Source organism: Leuciscus leuciscus, assembly GCF_965113295.1.
Source record: "Leuciscus leuciscus genome assembly, chromosome: 6".
Classification (NCBI taxonomy): Eukaryota; Metazoa; Chordata; class Actinopteri; order Cypriniformes; family Leuciscidae; genus Leuciscus; species Leuciscus leuciscus.
In genome coordinates, this window is record NC_138730.1 from 29861386 (window position 1) to 29877189 (window position 15804).

The 15804-nt window shown below is 38.9% G+C and overlaps 1 protein-coding gene across 1 annotated transcript; it reads right to left on the reverse strand.

Moving 5' to 3' along the window:
• Positions 1–74: 74 nt before the first annotated feature.
• Positions 75–15655, reverse strand: tmub1 (transmembrane and ubiquitin-like domain containing 1). The gene is made up of 3 exons (XM_082172710.1): positions 15567–15655; positions 9991–10559; positions 75–1010 (listed from the first exon to the last, which is right to left on the reverse strand). Exons 2-3 carry the CDS (start codon positions 10512–10514, stop codon positions 659–661), a joined length of 876 nt encoding a protein of 291 aa, XP_082028836.1. The 5' UTR covers positions 10515–10559; positions 15567–15655; the 3' UTR covers positions 75–658.
• Between the last annotated feature and the right edge of the window lie 149 nt (positions 15656–15804).

The window sequence follows — 15804 nt, forward strand, 5'->3', positions numbered from 1 at the left end:
ACAAAACGGACAAATCATTCTCATAATAATTATATGAGCAGCGGTAAAGCATTTCAGAAATGACAAGTCACCAGTAAATAAAAGAATGATTTAATAGATTATATCTCCATTTCAAAAGCCTTATTTGTACACAAATTATTTGAATTGTTCCAACATACAAGAGCAGCTCTACTGACCTGCTTTACTACAGTTTGAGTCCGGCAGACAGCCAGACGAGCCTCTACTTGAAACTCGAACACCATCATTTCATACACCCTCTTACAAGCAAGCCCCAGTTTCACACTGGCAGCATGCATGTGAAAAGAAAAAAAAAGAACAAAGAAAAAGAGGACAGGCACAATAAACATCTCTAGTTTTCTTTAAAAATCAAATCAAATATATAGCATATTCCTATCTGTGACAAGCATAAACTTGGTGCAGATGAAAAATGGCAAAAGTGATGAACAACAAATAAAACAAACGAAAACCACAATAACAAAAAAAAAAAGAGACGACCTCAGAGATGTTTCTCTGAAATCACAGCCTTCAGCAAAACTGAGAAGTCCAGAAATCCCAGAGGACATTTCCACTGGCACTGGTAAGTGAGCAAGTGCAAAGAATGAGTATCTGTATGTGCGCAAACACGTATATGTTGAATATAACTGGACAGAAACAGCCATCAACGGCGGTATACCCCAAACGCAACAAAACTAAAGAAGATGGTGATGCCCACGAGTGAGGCGGTGGCAGGTGCAGTGAAGAACTGCCGGTACTGGATCTGGAAGTACCAGAGCACAGACAGCATAAGCACGAACAGAGGCACCATGAGGCTCCCCACGTTGAGAGCCACATGCACCTGGTCAGCAGCCCGTGCCCCGGCAGGCATGGCCCGTGTGGCATGCTGCGAGATGTGGCAGTGCAGAACACTGTTGTCAGCCAGGTTGAGAGAGGCCAGCGTCTGGGTATCGTCCTGAAGGAGCTGGCCCTGGTAAATCAGACGTACCTGGTGCTCCTGTCCAGCAAAGTAAGTCCTGAAAATGCAATCAAACAGAAGTTTATATACACACAAATACAAACACCTATACATACTGGTCTGCTTGAATCTGTGCGCACAACAATGCTGCTTGACCTATGAATATTAATAATTACTGTATAACCACACACAGAAACTGGTTTAAGCAGACCGCCTCACAATACTGTATGAAGGTGAAAAATTTTTTTCAGAAATATAGGCTTCACCTAACAATAATCAATATAATCATAATTATACCATATAAGAGTGTAAATGAAAACTAGACTGAGACCCTATTAACTTTTCCTCCACCAGAGTTTTTGAAAAAAAAGTTGCCAGCCAGCATTTTTGATCATTTTCACAAAACGTTTCATGGCCCCCAGAATATTTTGTTGTATAAATATCTGAACATGCAATATATCAAAAGAAAGAACAAACCCTCTGCTTTAAAAAAACAAAACAAAAAGACGTTTTATTCTAGCTTCATATATTCCTTTTTTATCAATACTTGAATGTAGGTACGTTTTTAAAAAAAAAGAAGCATATTTTTTAGCAAAAAGCTGAGAAAATCACGTTGTTGTCAAAAACTACGTCTGGATCGGATTCAGAACGATGATCAAAACATAGATGGAGTGGAGGCTTCACAGTCCTAGAGCTCGCCCTGGGTCAATTTTTCATTTGGTAAATTTAGGCAGTTTTGATTCGTATGCCGTTTAATATCGATGATCGCATTAATTATTACACATGCATCTGCTTACATATGCAATCGCTTGTTTCTGCTTCTTCTTTGTCAATGTTTTGATCAGGATATTCAGTGCTCTAACAGAAGATGCCTAATAGCGACCCCTACCATATAACAGAGAAAACACGGAAAGCCAGAAAATTCCATCAATGGCGGGGAAAGAATTAAAGGGCCCCTATTATGGATTTTTGAAAATGACCTTTCATGTAGTGTGTAACATAGCTCTAAGTGAATGAAAACATCCTGCAAAGTTTTAAATCTGAAAGTGCACCGTATATAAATGTATTGTCTTTCAAAAGTAAGAGTCGACTCTGAGTCAATGAAATTAATTGTTTTTCAAACGAGTCATAAGCCGTTTCGTTGTGACGTCAAGACGAAACATTAGCATATTGCCTGCCCACTTATTGCATGTGCAGACACCTGGGAAAACTTGAACCTCAACCAAACCAGCAGCTGATTCCTGTGGATACTGGATAGCATCATGTCCAGAAGACGCTGTGCTCTAAAATGTGAAGGTAAAGCCTTTTTTTTTTTTTACTGCCCAAGGTAGAGCATGTGAAGAATCAGTGGTTAAAATTCATCTTTACCATGATATCACAGCAGTATAATCCTAAACTTTTGCTGTGTTCCCTTTATTTTACTGACGACTGCTTCTCAAATCTCGGAGTTCAATGCAGGATTCGCAAACCACTCGTTCTTGAAAGATGGTGTTCAAAATACTTAGTTTTGAGTTTTATATTGTGTAGGTCTCCTGCTAACTGGCTAACTCACATTATCACTGTCTTAAATACTTCTGCTAATCAGTTTGTGGGCCACCATTACCTATAACTGTGTCTATTAATGCAGATTGTCTGTCGTTCGCACTACTTTGAGGAAAGATTAAGCATGGAGCAAGATTTGTTTTACCACCGTTTATGTTACATCAGTCATTCACGCTAGAACTCGGCTAATGTATACATTGCATACATGCACTGTTATTGATACAGTTTCCACGTGTTCACCGCAATATATTAGAAAAATACTCAGTAAATAAATTAGTACAAGTAAAATAATCGGTTTGTTGATGGACATGCACTTGTTAATGCTGATGGTGAGGAATTACAGTTGCAACATCTCATAATGTGCTTCAAACTAAGTAGTGTATCACTGAGAAACGTCCTGCTCGAGTTGTCCTTGCGATGGAGGTTTGGGTTGAATAACTAGTTCTTCCAGTATTTCATCATCGGACTCACGCTTGCACAGTGCTCGAATTGAGGGGGGGCTGGGGGGATCCGGGACCCCCCATAAGGTATTAGGGACCCCCCATAAGAAATAAAAAATAGAATTAGGGGGGTCCCTCAGATATTTTTATTTTAGTAAAAATAATAATGACAAATCTGATTAAATGCATGCAATGGATACAGTACATTTCGTGAATTGATTATTTACAATAATTTATTTTAAGTTTGTTTATAGCTAGTTGTCTCTTTAAAATGTAAACGCCCCGCCCCACATCTAAAGAGCGCTGTGCGCGCGCATGACATCGTTGACTGACAGGATTGTTTGTTTGGCGCCGCTCCGGTGAAGCTAATTTTAGCTTTTTAAAAAATGGAGAAAAATAAACCTCCACTCCCAGTCGGGAAAAGAAAGCTTCTTACTGACTTTTTTGAGGGGTAATTGTTTCTCTCTGTATATCTTTCTACTTTATATCTGTCCACTCCATGCCGGGGCTTTTGTATTCCTTGCATAAATTGGAAACACTTAGGCTTAAGTTACTAATTTTTCATTATTAATAGTCCTCCTGGTTCTACAGGAGTGCTAGAGATCTCGATGAAGATGGATAAGTAAGGGTTAATGCCCGACGAGGTGTCCATTGTCAGGTATTAATGCGCGTCGGACGGTTGCCTCCGCCGAAGTCCATTAATACCTGACAAAGGACACCTCGCAGGGCATTAACCCGCTTATACCATGGTCACTTAACAAATAACACATTTTTAAACCATTAGTTTATATTTTAATTAGTTTTACAATCGAAATCTAAAGGCTGTCATTGATAAACGGACCTTATCTGAGCCACAAAGTCTGATATTAAATATAGAGTCATTTCAGCCTTAAAGGTCCCATGACATGAAATTTTCACTTTCTGAGGTTTTTTAACATTAATATGAGTTCCCCTAGCCTGTATATGGTCCCCAAGTTTCTAAAAATTTCAATCGGTGTAAATCGAGCTTTTGCTATCTTTCTCTGCCTTTGAGAAAATGGAGGTTCATACGCGCTGATCTTGAATCTCCTCCTTATGACGTCATAAGGAGGAAATGTTACCTCCCCTGTCTCTGCTTTGCCCGCCCAGAGATTTTCCGCCCATGAGAAAATGCGCTAGGAAGTAGGAACGCGCGCGCGCGATTTTAGTTTGTCCACGAGACGAGAGATATCATGGCTTTTGAGCGAGCGAAGCATAACAATTGCTCAATAATTGGATGTACAAATGAACACCGAAGGGTCAATACAGAGCTGGGCTTGCTGAACGTCTGAAACTAAAGTCTGGATCACTCTCTTTGGCTCAGCTACACACCTCGGACAAGTAAGTCAACTAATGATATATAAGTGTGTTGCTTTACTGTTTATGGTTAACGTTACCTAGATTTTACACGTAGAATGTGGCTGTAACATTAGCTATGCAGCTATGCAGTTTATGTGTGTGAATACACACACTGTAACGTGAGTGTTGTACACGTCTTTGTTATTTGGATAACCGTTTTCCTGTTGGTTATATGGCGCGCGCGATATCCGCATTTCAAGATCGCAGAGCTTGATGATATTGTAATAAGATAAATACAGACGTTACAGATCTCTCATGAAAAGGCAACAGTAGGTTCGCGTTAGCTACATGATAATAACTAAACCATCCGAATAAAGTACCGTATCCAGACATAATATTTTAAACTGACCATTCGGAAACGTCCTGCTGGAGCCGCTGAGTTGCAACTTCTTCATCCGTTGCTTCTCCATCTGGATCAGATTCTGGGTCAAACTGAAATGCTTGAAAGACTGCGTGTCTTCTTGCCATTGCTATATCCAACGTAAACATGCACGCCACGGTCCCGTTGCGCAAGATGGTCAAGGCCACACCCACCCTCCACCTCGCGCCGCCTTTCTCCTCCTCATTAGTATTTAAAGCTACAGACACCGAAACGGCCTGTCTGAAGGAAGCTCATTCTGGGACTGGCTTGTAGTGGCTATAATTCTGCACCGAGGCTGAATTTTTGGAAAGAGATTTCAGATACAGTACTAGGGACCACTAAGGCCTATATTAAAGCCTACAAAAAGTAGCATGTCATGGGACCTTTAATAAGCCTGTTAACAAGCAGGATCACTGAAGGAAAGAAGAGGACAGAAAAAGAGACGAGCAGAAACACAAGAACTACAACTGACTTCAGCCACAGTCTAAGATGCTGTTTGTGGAGTTGTTTAATCCTCCTCTGCTGAGATCTTCACAGATTTAATGTCTCCTTTTCGCTTCAGTTCATCTTAGACTGTGGCTGAAGTCAGTTGTAGTTCTTGTGTTTCTGCTCGACTCTTTTTCTGTTCTCTTCTTTCCTTCAGTGATTCTGCTTGTTAACAGGCTTATTAAGGCTGAAATGACTCCATATTTAATATACACAGGTTTTGCGGCTCAGATTAGGTCCAGTTCTGGTTTATTTCTTTGCTCTTGGCTGACATGTGGCATTGCTATGGCCTGCTTGTGGCCCAGATCTGGCAAACAGGAGTGAGCCGCCCAACTGTCATCATTCCACGCTGCATGTGGGTCAGATCCGCATTCCACAAGTGCCAGATGTGGGCCGGATCTGGGCCGAAACGTGTTTTCTACATTTCTATGTAACACATTATATATAGTTATGTTCAGTTCTCCATTTCAGTTGTAGCAAAAGAGACTGAGTTTATATATATATATACACTAAGTACACTGTAAAAAAATTCTAACCTCCCTAACTCAAAATTTTCTAGTGACTGATAACATCTAAATTTTTCAATTGGCCCAAGTGAAAATCTGTAAATTATAAAATTTAATTTACAGAATTTCACTTGGGCCAATTGCAAAATTTAGATGTTATCAGTCACTAGAAAATTTTGAGTTTGGGAGGTTAGAAATTTTCACCCTCTAAATCCATATTACTTTAGTAAGTAATTTAAAAGAAGAATTATATATATATATACACAATTCTTTATCCAGCGTTTTTAATAAATAGTATATATACGCATATTATGATCAAATATACTGTATATTTTGTATAAAGTGTATATTGCGAGACTAACCAACCCCCCGCCCAAAAAAAACTTGGGGACCCCCATAAGACTTGACTCAATTCGAGCTCTGCGCTTGCATTGATATGGTAAAATCAACGTCATTGTTCATTACTGTGTTTAGTTGACGGTGTAGGAAGCCTGAGGACAGCTGACGTTGTTATGGCAATGGGCGTTTTTGTTTTCGACGCGCGCCGCATGTGGTAAACCAATCACGACAGACTGAGCTGTCTGGCCAACCAGAGCAGAGTAGCTTGCGGAAAGGCGGGATTTAGAGAGATTGATTCATCTGACGAGTCGTTTGAGAATCATTGAAAAATGTGGTGATGTGCAAATGTATATTATGAGGAAATTAAACCGTTTTTTTACCTTTGATGCATGTAAACTTGTTGTAGGAGACTCCAAAATAACATTAGGAAACTTTAAAATAGCATAATAGGGGCACTTTAAATAAAGTGAACAAAACAAATTTCAAGTACAGGTATACATTGTGAATGCATATAGAACTGGGCTGTTTTTTGATTCTATATGAAGAATTCAGAAACCCTTGTTATTAAGGACCAGTGGCCGTTAAGTGAACTGCAGCCAACAAGTCATTGCTTGTGCTCGTACTTGAGCACACGTAACGCAACGTACAAGTGCCTTGATATACTTACGTCAATTTTTTTGTTTTGTTCTTTGCTTAGAAGCAATAAGAAGTTGGAAATACCTTTGCAGCTATTTGCTGTTAGTAAACATCCAGACGCCACCCATGCTGCTAAGAGTGACGTTAAGATGAATATGTAAATAACAAAATAAACACAACAGAAATGACAGCGGTGAGAAAACAGCAGTTAATAAAGCATCTGATCATAGCGTCGTAGATATGTTTGCACAAGCTCTGCATGTCACCTAGCCTGGCTAACGTTAGACCTCGTCTCATTGAGACGTGGTCTGGGAACCACGTTAATTTTCTCGTATTTGAGGCGTGGTTTACGAATGCCCAGAGCCGTTTATTGGGCACTACGAATGTCTATCAAATGCGCCTGTACGTAGCTCATAGCCAATCGTTTCAATTATACCAGATGACGTATGTAGAGCGACAGAAATTCGATGAGGAAGAAGACGAAATAAACTTGCGTTCTAAACTACTTAGAAACACTATCTAAGGCTGCATCAAAAGGTAACTTCGCGTCTGATTCCATGTTGGATCCATAGATATAAACAAACTGCTGTGTCGCATAGACGTCGTCATCGTCTTGCTGCTTCCTCCCCGTTCTGTGATTGGTTCCCTTTTTGAGGGGAAAATCTGGTCCATGGTGTCCAGGCTGCCTAGCAGCGTGAATAAAATCGCGCTGCGCGCAAGGCAGCATGGGGAAACCCAGGCTACATGTCACCGGCATTGTCTACATAAAATGTAATTAAAATTACACTCATGATAGTTTGATTATAAAGTATAGGCCTATTTGAGACTATTGCCTATATAGATCTGCCTCTGTGACTATAGTTTGAATTAGGGCTGCACGTTTAATCGCAATTTACATGTAATCACACTTAAACCGATTTAGCTTATCGCGATTATGAAATCGCAAAGGCTGCGATTATATTTTATGTGCAGCTTGTCATTGATGTACGGCTCTGTAAACACTGAGTTTGACTCACTTATAATGTGCATTTGCAAAAGCAACACGTGTCAAACATCTTTCCAAACATGAGAAGCATTTATGAACCTCTTGTCCAACCAAAGACAACATTAATAACATGCTTTTACTCCAAACTCACTTCATAACGACAGTTGAGCATCCTTCTATGAGATGATGCCCGTAGGGATTACCTGGAATGATGTGCGTTATCATACTTCTGCGGCGGGCCATATTTGCCGTGTCTGCATGAGAGCGCCCTCTGGCTTTCAGATGGAGCAGCATTTACTACCGATCAGCCGTGCTGCACTGACAAGCTGCGCATAAAATAATTGCAGCCTTTGCCAAATCGCGTGCAGATTCATTGCGATTGATTCTGCAGCCCTAGTTTGAATTAATCCTTTTTCTTTGCATGACATTGACATTCCAGTACAGCTCTTTCGGCATTATCCTTTCGTTTCATATGTCACAGAGCGGAAGAGAAGCTCTCTGGAGCACGCATAAACATCACATCCTTTTCATTTTCCCAGCAGAAACGTCCCGAGTCCATCACATAAAAATTAGTCTACAGCCTTTCATAAACAATCTAGGAAGTCGAGGAAGGTCTAATTTTTTAAGTTTCATTTCAAGCTGTTTACTCATTGGCAATAAAAATAGTGAGTTATCCATGAACATTTCCTATATATGATATAGCCACTTTAAATAACAGGGGTTCTAAAAGCAGTTTATGTTGGGTTGAGAATATAAGAGCTGTTCTTTCATTCTGATTTTATATTAGCTTTGATATAAAAGCAGAATGAGATGAGATGTAAAAAGTTTACCATATTAAAGTTCAAATCACAATGTCAAAAGTCGCAAATTGTTTAGCTCCAGACAAACAATTGACAAAGAACAATAATAACAAAAAGCCTCTCAGCCTTCAGAACTCCTAAAAAAAAAAAAGTTCCAAAAAAACTTTCAAGTTCACACTGTGCAAAAATGCAAGTACAAAAATGTATTTTTATTTGTCATCTAAAAATGCTGTGCTGATGCATTTAAACTATTTTAATGGAACATTCTTAGGTAGTTTGGAATAGTTTGGAATAACTGAAGAATTTAAAAACAAAAAAAAACTGAATGAAATAGGCCTACTGTTTTAAATACTATCGTTTGCAGAGAATGCAGATATTTTGTAAAGCTGCTCAGCAATGTTTAAATTCCATTTAAAACAGAAGAAAAACTCCACAATAAATGTAGAGGATTGTGCATCGATTTTCCTTGCAAACACACAAGCTGCCTTCCCAATGAATAACTTTTCAAAACTGAAACTCTCCAATCTGACCTCTTAAAAGGGTGCATTCACCTACTGCAAACATGATGTCAACTCCCACACACTCAATGCCTCATGTTTCCAGAAGACGTTGAAGGACCGTTCTGCCTGATTTTAATAGAATGGTTACTGCTTGTAAGAATGGATAATTGTGTCTCATGAGGCTCAAGGAGGTCTGTTTTTTGGTTCACTTTTCTGACTGAAAGAATGGTGCTACACACTGCATAGGAAAGAGAAGTGGTGTTGGAACAAAAGGTCTCTGGCCTGTTTTTGCTGAAATTTTCTTGGCAGAAACTTTCTTATTGATTGACAAAAATGTATATGTTGCCTGATGACAATTAGCAGGTAGCCAAGGATACAATTCATATGCAAAAATCAAATAAACATAAAAAAATGCTTTCTTAAGGTTACTATACATCTACCATCTTGTTATAAATGTGATAACAGAAGACAAACAGAAGCAGAAGCATTTAATACCGAATTGAGGACACCTGTTAAAATCCAATTGAAGTTTTGAATTTGAATTGAGGTACTGTACCAAACAGGACACAGAACTGCAGAAATGTAAAGAGATTGTCCACCCCAAATTTTTAATTCTGTCTTCACTTACTCACCCTCATGTTGTTCCAAATTTATATGACTTTCTTTTTTCTGTGGAAGCCAAAAGAAGATATTTTGAAGAATGTTAATAGCTAAACAGTTTCATTGGCTTTCATTGGACAAAAAATACAATGGAAGTTAATGGGTACTGAAACTGTTTGGTTATCAACATTCTTCCAAGTATCTTCTCTTGTGTTCAGCAGAAAAAAGAAATGCATACAGGCTTGGAATGACAAGAGAGAGTAAATTATGATTTGTCGGTGGACTATCCCTTTAAGGACAAAGAAATTTGCAGACTAGAAACCCTCGCCCCCTGTTTTGTTTTTAAACCCAAATAGGCTAATTGTTTCCATCTGCTGCAAACTGTATGCTGCCTTGGGCGTCTTATCTTAAATAGAACAAACATTTGATACCAAACTTATATTAGGTTGAGTATTCAGTTGCTTACCGTTTAATGTAACCAATCGTGTCTTGAAGATTCACTTGCGCTGTCCTCTCTGTATCATTCAAGAACTTCAACCTGAGCACCATGTTCCTTTGGGTGTCATTCGGTGCTTCTTCGGCCGAAGGCTGTGTGGCACTTGGGGCGCTGGCTGGAGGTTGAGTCGAGGGACCCGCTGATTCTCGATGTCTCAACCCATCCCTCTCAATCCCTGCTTCCTCCAGGAGGCCACCCTCACCTCCTTCAGCCCTACTATCATCCGAGGACTGTCCCACCGCTCCTGCTTCTGTTCCAGGCTCACTCTTATCATTCTCCCTGACACCGCTGGGCGACGAGTCCGTATTACCCGAGGGGAGTGGGTCCTGGCTGTCAGTCTCTGTGGAGGGGGAGGTCCCTGGGCTGGGTGAGAGGAGGTGTTCAGGGGGTTCAACAGTGTGAGTGGAAGCCCAGGCCAGAACCAGGACGAGCACCAGGAACACCACTCCAAAGAGCAGGGTGACCTCATCACCCACCCCCTCTATTAGAGCCATCCTGGTCTGCTGTGTCCTGGACTAAGGCAACTTCAGACTAGGCACCTACAGCACATGTTCACAATTACTGATCATATTCATGCAGTTCATTATTTCTATCAAATGGAAGGTCTGCATTATGCATCAATCAGGGTTCCCACAGTTTTCAGTAAATATCCTGACCTTTCCAGTCATTACTGGATAAGGCTTTTTTAAAAATCAATATTTTTAATCACAGACTATAATCACAGAGATTGCGCAGGCATATTTCCATTTATATGAATAGATTTACAATTATAGCTACTTATTACTGGACAAGCACTTTTTGAAGCAATTCTAGAACAAACGATTCACTATAAAATCGGTTCACTATAAAAATTAATAACTTTGAAAGATCTGCCTCATTTTGTCTGTTTAATGCCATGACAGTTTCTCTCGCTATTTTCATAGTGAAAACTTTATTTACTTATTTAACCTTTTTTTTTTATAAATTCTAAAACTACATTTCGAATAACTTGATTAAAACACTTTTTAAGGGTACCAAGAGAATAAAGCAATTTTCTCAGAAGAGAAGAAATTCAATAAACTGTTTTCTGACTATTTCATGAAAACACGTTTAAAATTCACATATATTTGCTGGTTTTTCATGACTATGGGAACCCTCATCATATTAATAAGACATGACACAAAGATATTAACCTTTCTGTTGTCTTGGGGGGACCACAAAAACAGAACACAAAAACAAATTTCCAGTTTTCTTTTAAAAACAACCAATTTAAAGAAAGTTCCACCTGTGGTCTATACAGGTCAAACCTGACCCTTGTTGAAGAATTATGGTGCTTTTCCACTGCGTGATACGATTCGGCTCGGCTTGGCTCACCATGGGTGGCGCTAGGGAGGGGCTAGCAGGTGCTTCAGCACCCCCAAGAGGGACCAAAGCACCCCGATAGCACCCCCAAAAATTATTTCTGGAAGCAGTTATATTCAGGCTGTATTCTATGGAAGTTAAATGCTTAACGTGTAATTAAACGCGTTGCGTTCATTTGCTTGGCCCAACTGATTTTAGCCTACTTTATTATGATTTTAGTATCATAATGATTAATAAACGAACGCGTAATTATCCGTGAATTTGATAAATGTAGCAGATACGTCTTACTATGCAAAAACAAATGCCTTTCAACTTACGTGTGCAAAATTATGAATTAAATGAATGTGCATTAATTTTTACAAATAGAGAGTCTGTAGGCCTACTAGGCCTATACGTGTTGTAGCCATTAAATAAGCACATTTAGTTTCATATTTGTTAAAATATGTTTTTTTTTCCAACTATGTTGATTATGAAAAGTGAACAGCATGAGTAAGATAGGATGCGCAATATATCAGGAGACATTGAGTGGGTCAGACATGATTTTGACCACTTCATTAAGTTTTGGGTAACACTTTATTTTACAGTGTCCTTGTTACATGTACTTACCGTAGTAATAACAGTAAATTATGCATAATTACATGCAACTAACCCTCAACTAAACACTAATCCTACCCTAACCCTATAGTAAGTAGTAAGTACATGTAGTTAATTAATATTACTCAGCACTTAAATATATAATTACACTGTATGACACTGTAACAAAAACTCAGCGTATGCCTCACAGACATGAGAAATATAGACAGCTTTAAATGTCTTTAAACACAACAATTCAAAATGAAAAGAGATAGGCTACTCTCTGCTTATGTAATCCATTATGTGCATTCCTCTCTATAGACGCATTCACTACGGAGATGGCGATCGTCAACTTCATCTTTGCAGCCGACACTGACACAGAAAACACTAGTTTATTAATAAAAATCAATGCACGCGTGTCACCGGATCTACAAATAACATTATTAATAATAATAAATCTTTACGAATATTTGATGCTGAATCTTGTGCTTGTTCAATTTAATAAAATTAAAACTTTAATTGTGCTAATTAAAATAATTGAATAAAATATTGAGTGTTAAGTTTTGCTCATATAGCCTATATAAAATTGTGCAGCTCCCCCTGTCAATGATCTAGAACCCCCTCAGCACCTGCGTTACAAATTATCTGGCGCCGCCCCTGCGGCTCACTTGGCTTTTCCACTGCAGTTTACTACCGCTTCAAAGTGGGTGGGATAGTAGACTGCTCGTTAAAAGTTGCTGAAAAACTTTTTCATTCCTGGTCGCAATATCCAGCTCTCGCTGGATCCGCTCCTCGGCTACCAACGAGAGGAACGTCTGCACCTCGTCTACTGACCAGTCACCAGTTACTTTTCTTTCATTTATTATAAAAATGTTCAAGCAAGTCATTGCGAAAAAAAAATACTTTTGGTGGGTTTGGTGTCTCGTGTTGCAAATCCAATGACGCTGGTAGTGACGATTCTCTCTGACCAATCAGTGATCTGTAGTGTTTTCACGTCACATTTTAGGATCGGTACGGTATGCTTGGAACCTCAACAGAGGTAATACCATTTAAAGCAAGCCGAAGCGAGCCGTACCATGCAGTGGAAAAGTGCCATAAAGTGAGCCGAGCCGTACCGTACCATGCAGTGGAAAAGCGCCATTAGTCATGGCCTTTCAGCATTTAACAGCTTTAGATTTGACTCCGTATTATTTTACATTTACTAAGATTTAGCCCTCACGCTCATATTGTTTGCTTAAAGGTGCAGTAAGCAATTTCTGAAAAACGCTGTTGAAAGTGGATTGGATAGAGCACCACAACACACTTGTAGCCAATCAGCAGTTAGGGGCGTATACACTCATGATGGGGGAGGAGAGAGAGCACAAGAGGGAGATTTGAAGAAAGACTGTAGAAAGAGAGATGGCTGAGAGACATTACAAAAGAGAAAAGTTCAAAGGAATATCACTGGAAAAAGAAGGGTTATGAGCTTTAGGACCCACAGTATTTATAGAACAGCTTTCCAGCGCTGGAGAGACCCAAGCGGGAAGGCGTGAAAAAAGGCCGCTGAGGTTGCTTTGTTTCTGCTCCATAAGTGAGTAACATTGGTTTTGTGGGTGTGCTGCTGGCGACTAAAAAACTCTTGCTTTTATAAACTCGTGTGCTGTTCCTTGTCATTCGTTTGTCATCTTCACTTTATTTTTCGCTAAGCTTTATTTTGCTTTGCTTCTGCTATGATGAGATATATCAACTCTTGCATTGCATGTTTGTGGGGGCGGAGCAATGAAGGGAGGGGTGTGTTTGATTGGGTTGATTTCAAATATCAACAGTGTTCAACGATGATTCTCAGAAATCGCTTACTTCACCTTTAGGTTACAATGGCAACAAAGACTGATTTGTGAAATATGAATGTGACCTTTAAGATGTACACCATTCAGTAACTAATAGCAGAATCATATAGCCTAGAAGTTATTATAAAATATGAAATGCCAAAAATTATCACAAAACCTTTAGCTGAAATTAAAACCTAAATGGTGTTTTTTTTATACAAATTCTTACTCCATTAATATTCAATAAGTGTTTATTTTACCCATAAAACCAGAAAAAGAAAAATCCCATCAAGGCTCAAGAGGAGTCTTTATATCACTGTACCCAAATCAAGGATTCATGAGTTCGGTAAAAATTGAGATCATCTTTAATTAAGGCAAGACAACAGGTAGCCTAAATAGGGTACACATTTTAACTAATAGATATCACCATATTTCCCAAATTGAAGTACAATTGTATTAGACGTTTTCTGAAAGGTTGTGTTTAAATAATAAAGTACGGCATTATCTACATTTCCAGAACAAAAAATCTGAACATTGGACAAAGACAGATTCAAAATTATTCTTTCATTTTGTTGGCATACTGAAGTAAAGATTTCTGGCTCAGCGTATGAGGGGGAAAAAACTAATTTTGAGAAAATGGCCTTTACAGATATATGTAGTGTAATTGAAATCTAGAAAACGCAAATAGATAAAAGTGTATTAAAGTAAACACTTAAATATGTATTTTGTATGTTTTCTTTCCACTAATTTGAAAGAGGACATGTTATGGAAGCCCAAAATCTCAAAATTGACCAGTGCATGAAAATATGTTTTTTGTCTTGCATTACAAACTAAAGATCATTTTAAGCTAATAAACTGGTCTATAAAGTTTACTATGTTTTCCCAGAGCATGACTGTGTAAGCAGTAATAATCTCGGTGTACAGTCTTTTAAACTGTTACAAGCATAAGCCGCAACCTTTGAACACAAAAGCAGTGAAGTGGTCCCTTCAGTAAACCAGATATTTCCCCCCTCTTTAACTGTGGCTGTCAGCAAGTTTCAGGCCATATCTCATGCCTCCTGATAACAGACAGCTCCTCTCATTATGCATTAAGTCAACTGCACAGCCCATTTCTCAAAAGCAAAAAGGGTCAAATATGTTTCTCAGAATTATTTAAAACATCTATGACTTCCTTTTACCGATAGAACAAAAGAGGAGAAAGTAGGCAGAATATCAGGGGCTGACAGCCTCAGTCTTTACAATATCATAGCATCTTTTTACATACAATGAACCTGAAGAGAGGCTGTCATTCTACGAAAACATAAATAAAGCCACAGAGCGAGACATGAGGGTGAGTAAATTATGACAGACTTTTCATTTTGGGGTGAACTATCGCTTTAAAAGCAATACCTTTAAGGATATAATTAAATCTATTTAAATAAACAGGTGTGATGACATGAACAGCAGGTGAATTTACGCGTCTACATCATTAAACATAATGTAAAGGTACGAATAAGAACAGGAAATGTCAAAATGTCAACAGCCACGTAGCCATTACCTACAGAAAAAGTTTAAGTTAACTATTTTTTTTACAAAAACGTCCAACTCTCATATTTTCTACAGCCATGAGTTTAGGGGTCAAGAGCATCAGGTGTGTGTTTATTAGTGAAGCTCTGTCTGTGAACGTACAGGCAGGTGAGCGCTCGCGCACCGCTACAGCCACGAAACAAGCTCGAGAGCAGCTAACACGCGCTCAACACAGCTGTTACGCCTCAATTGAACGTGTCCTCGAAATTAGTAGAATTAAAACTTTGTAAACAACATATATGAGGCTCCAAAATGACTTACCGTTGTCATATCACTTCGTATGATGGTCCATGATTCACACCGTTTAACGTATGCGCTTCCTGATCACTGGCAGGCTAGAACGATGCCACAAATACGACTTCCGGTTAAAAAAACAATCTCCCTTCAAAATAAAGGTTTATTGGTTTGACGCAAATCCTACAAGTAATAATAGTCAAAAATTAAACCATTTTAATCGGTATTTTTTCACCCAAAAATGAAAATTATGTCAACATTTACT

What these genes read in the sequence shown, in the direction of transcription:
- tmub1 (XM_082172710.1), bottom strand. Translation starts at nt 10,514, where the DNA reads ATGGCTCTAATAGAGGGGGTGGGTGATGAGGTCACCCTGCTCTTTGGA. An exon ending in ACGATTGGTTACATTAAACG is followed by an intron (nt 1,011 to 9,990) that starts GTAAGCAACTGA and finishes TTGCATTTTCAG; the next exon opens with GACTTACTTTGCTGGACAGG.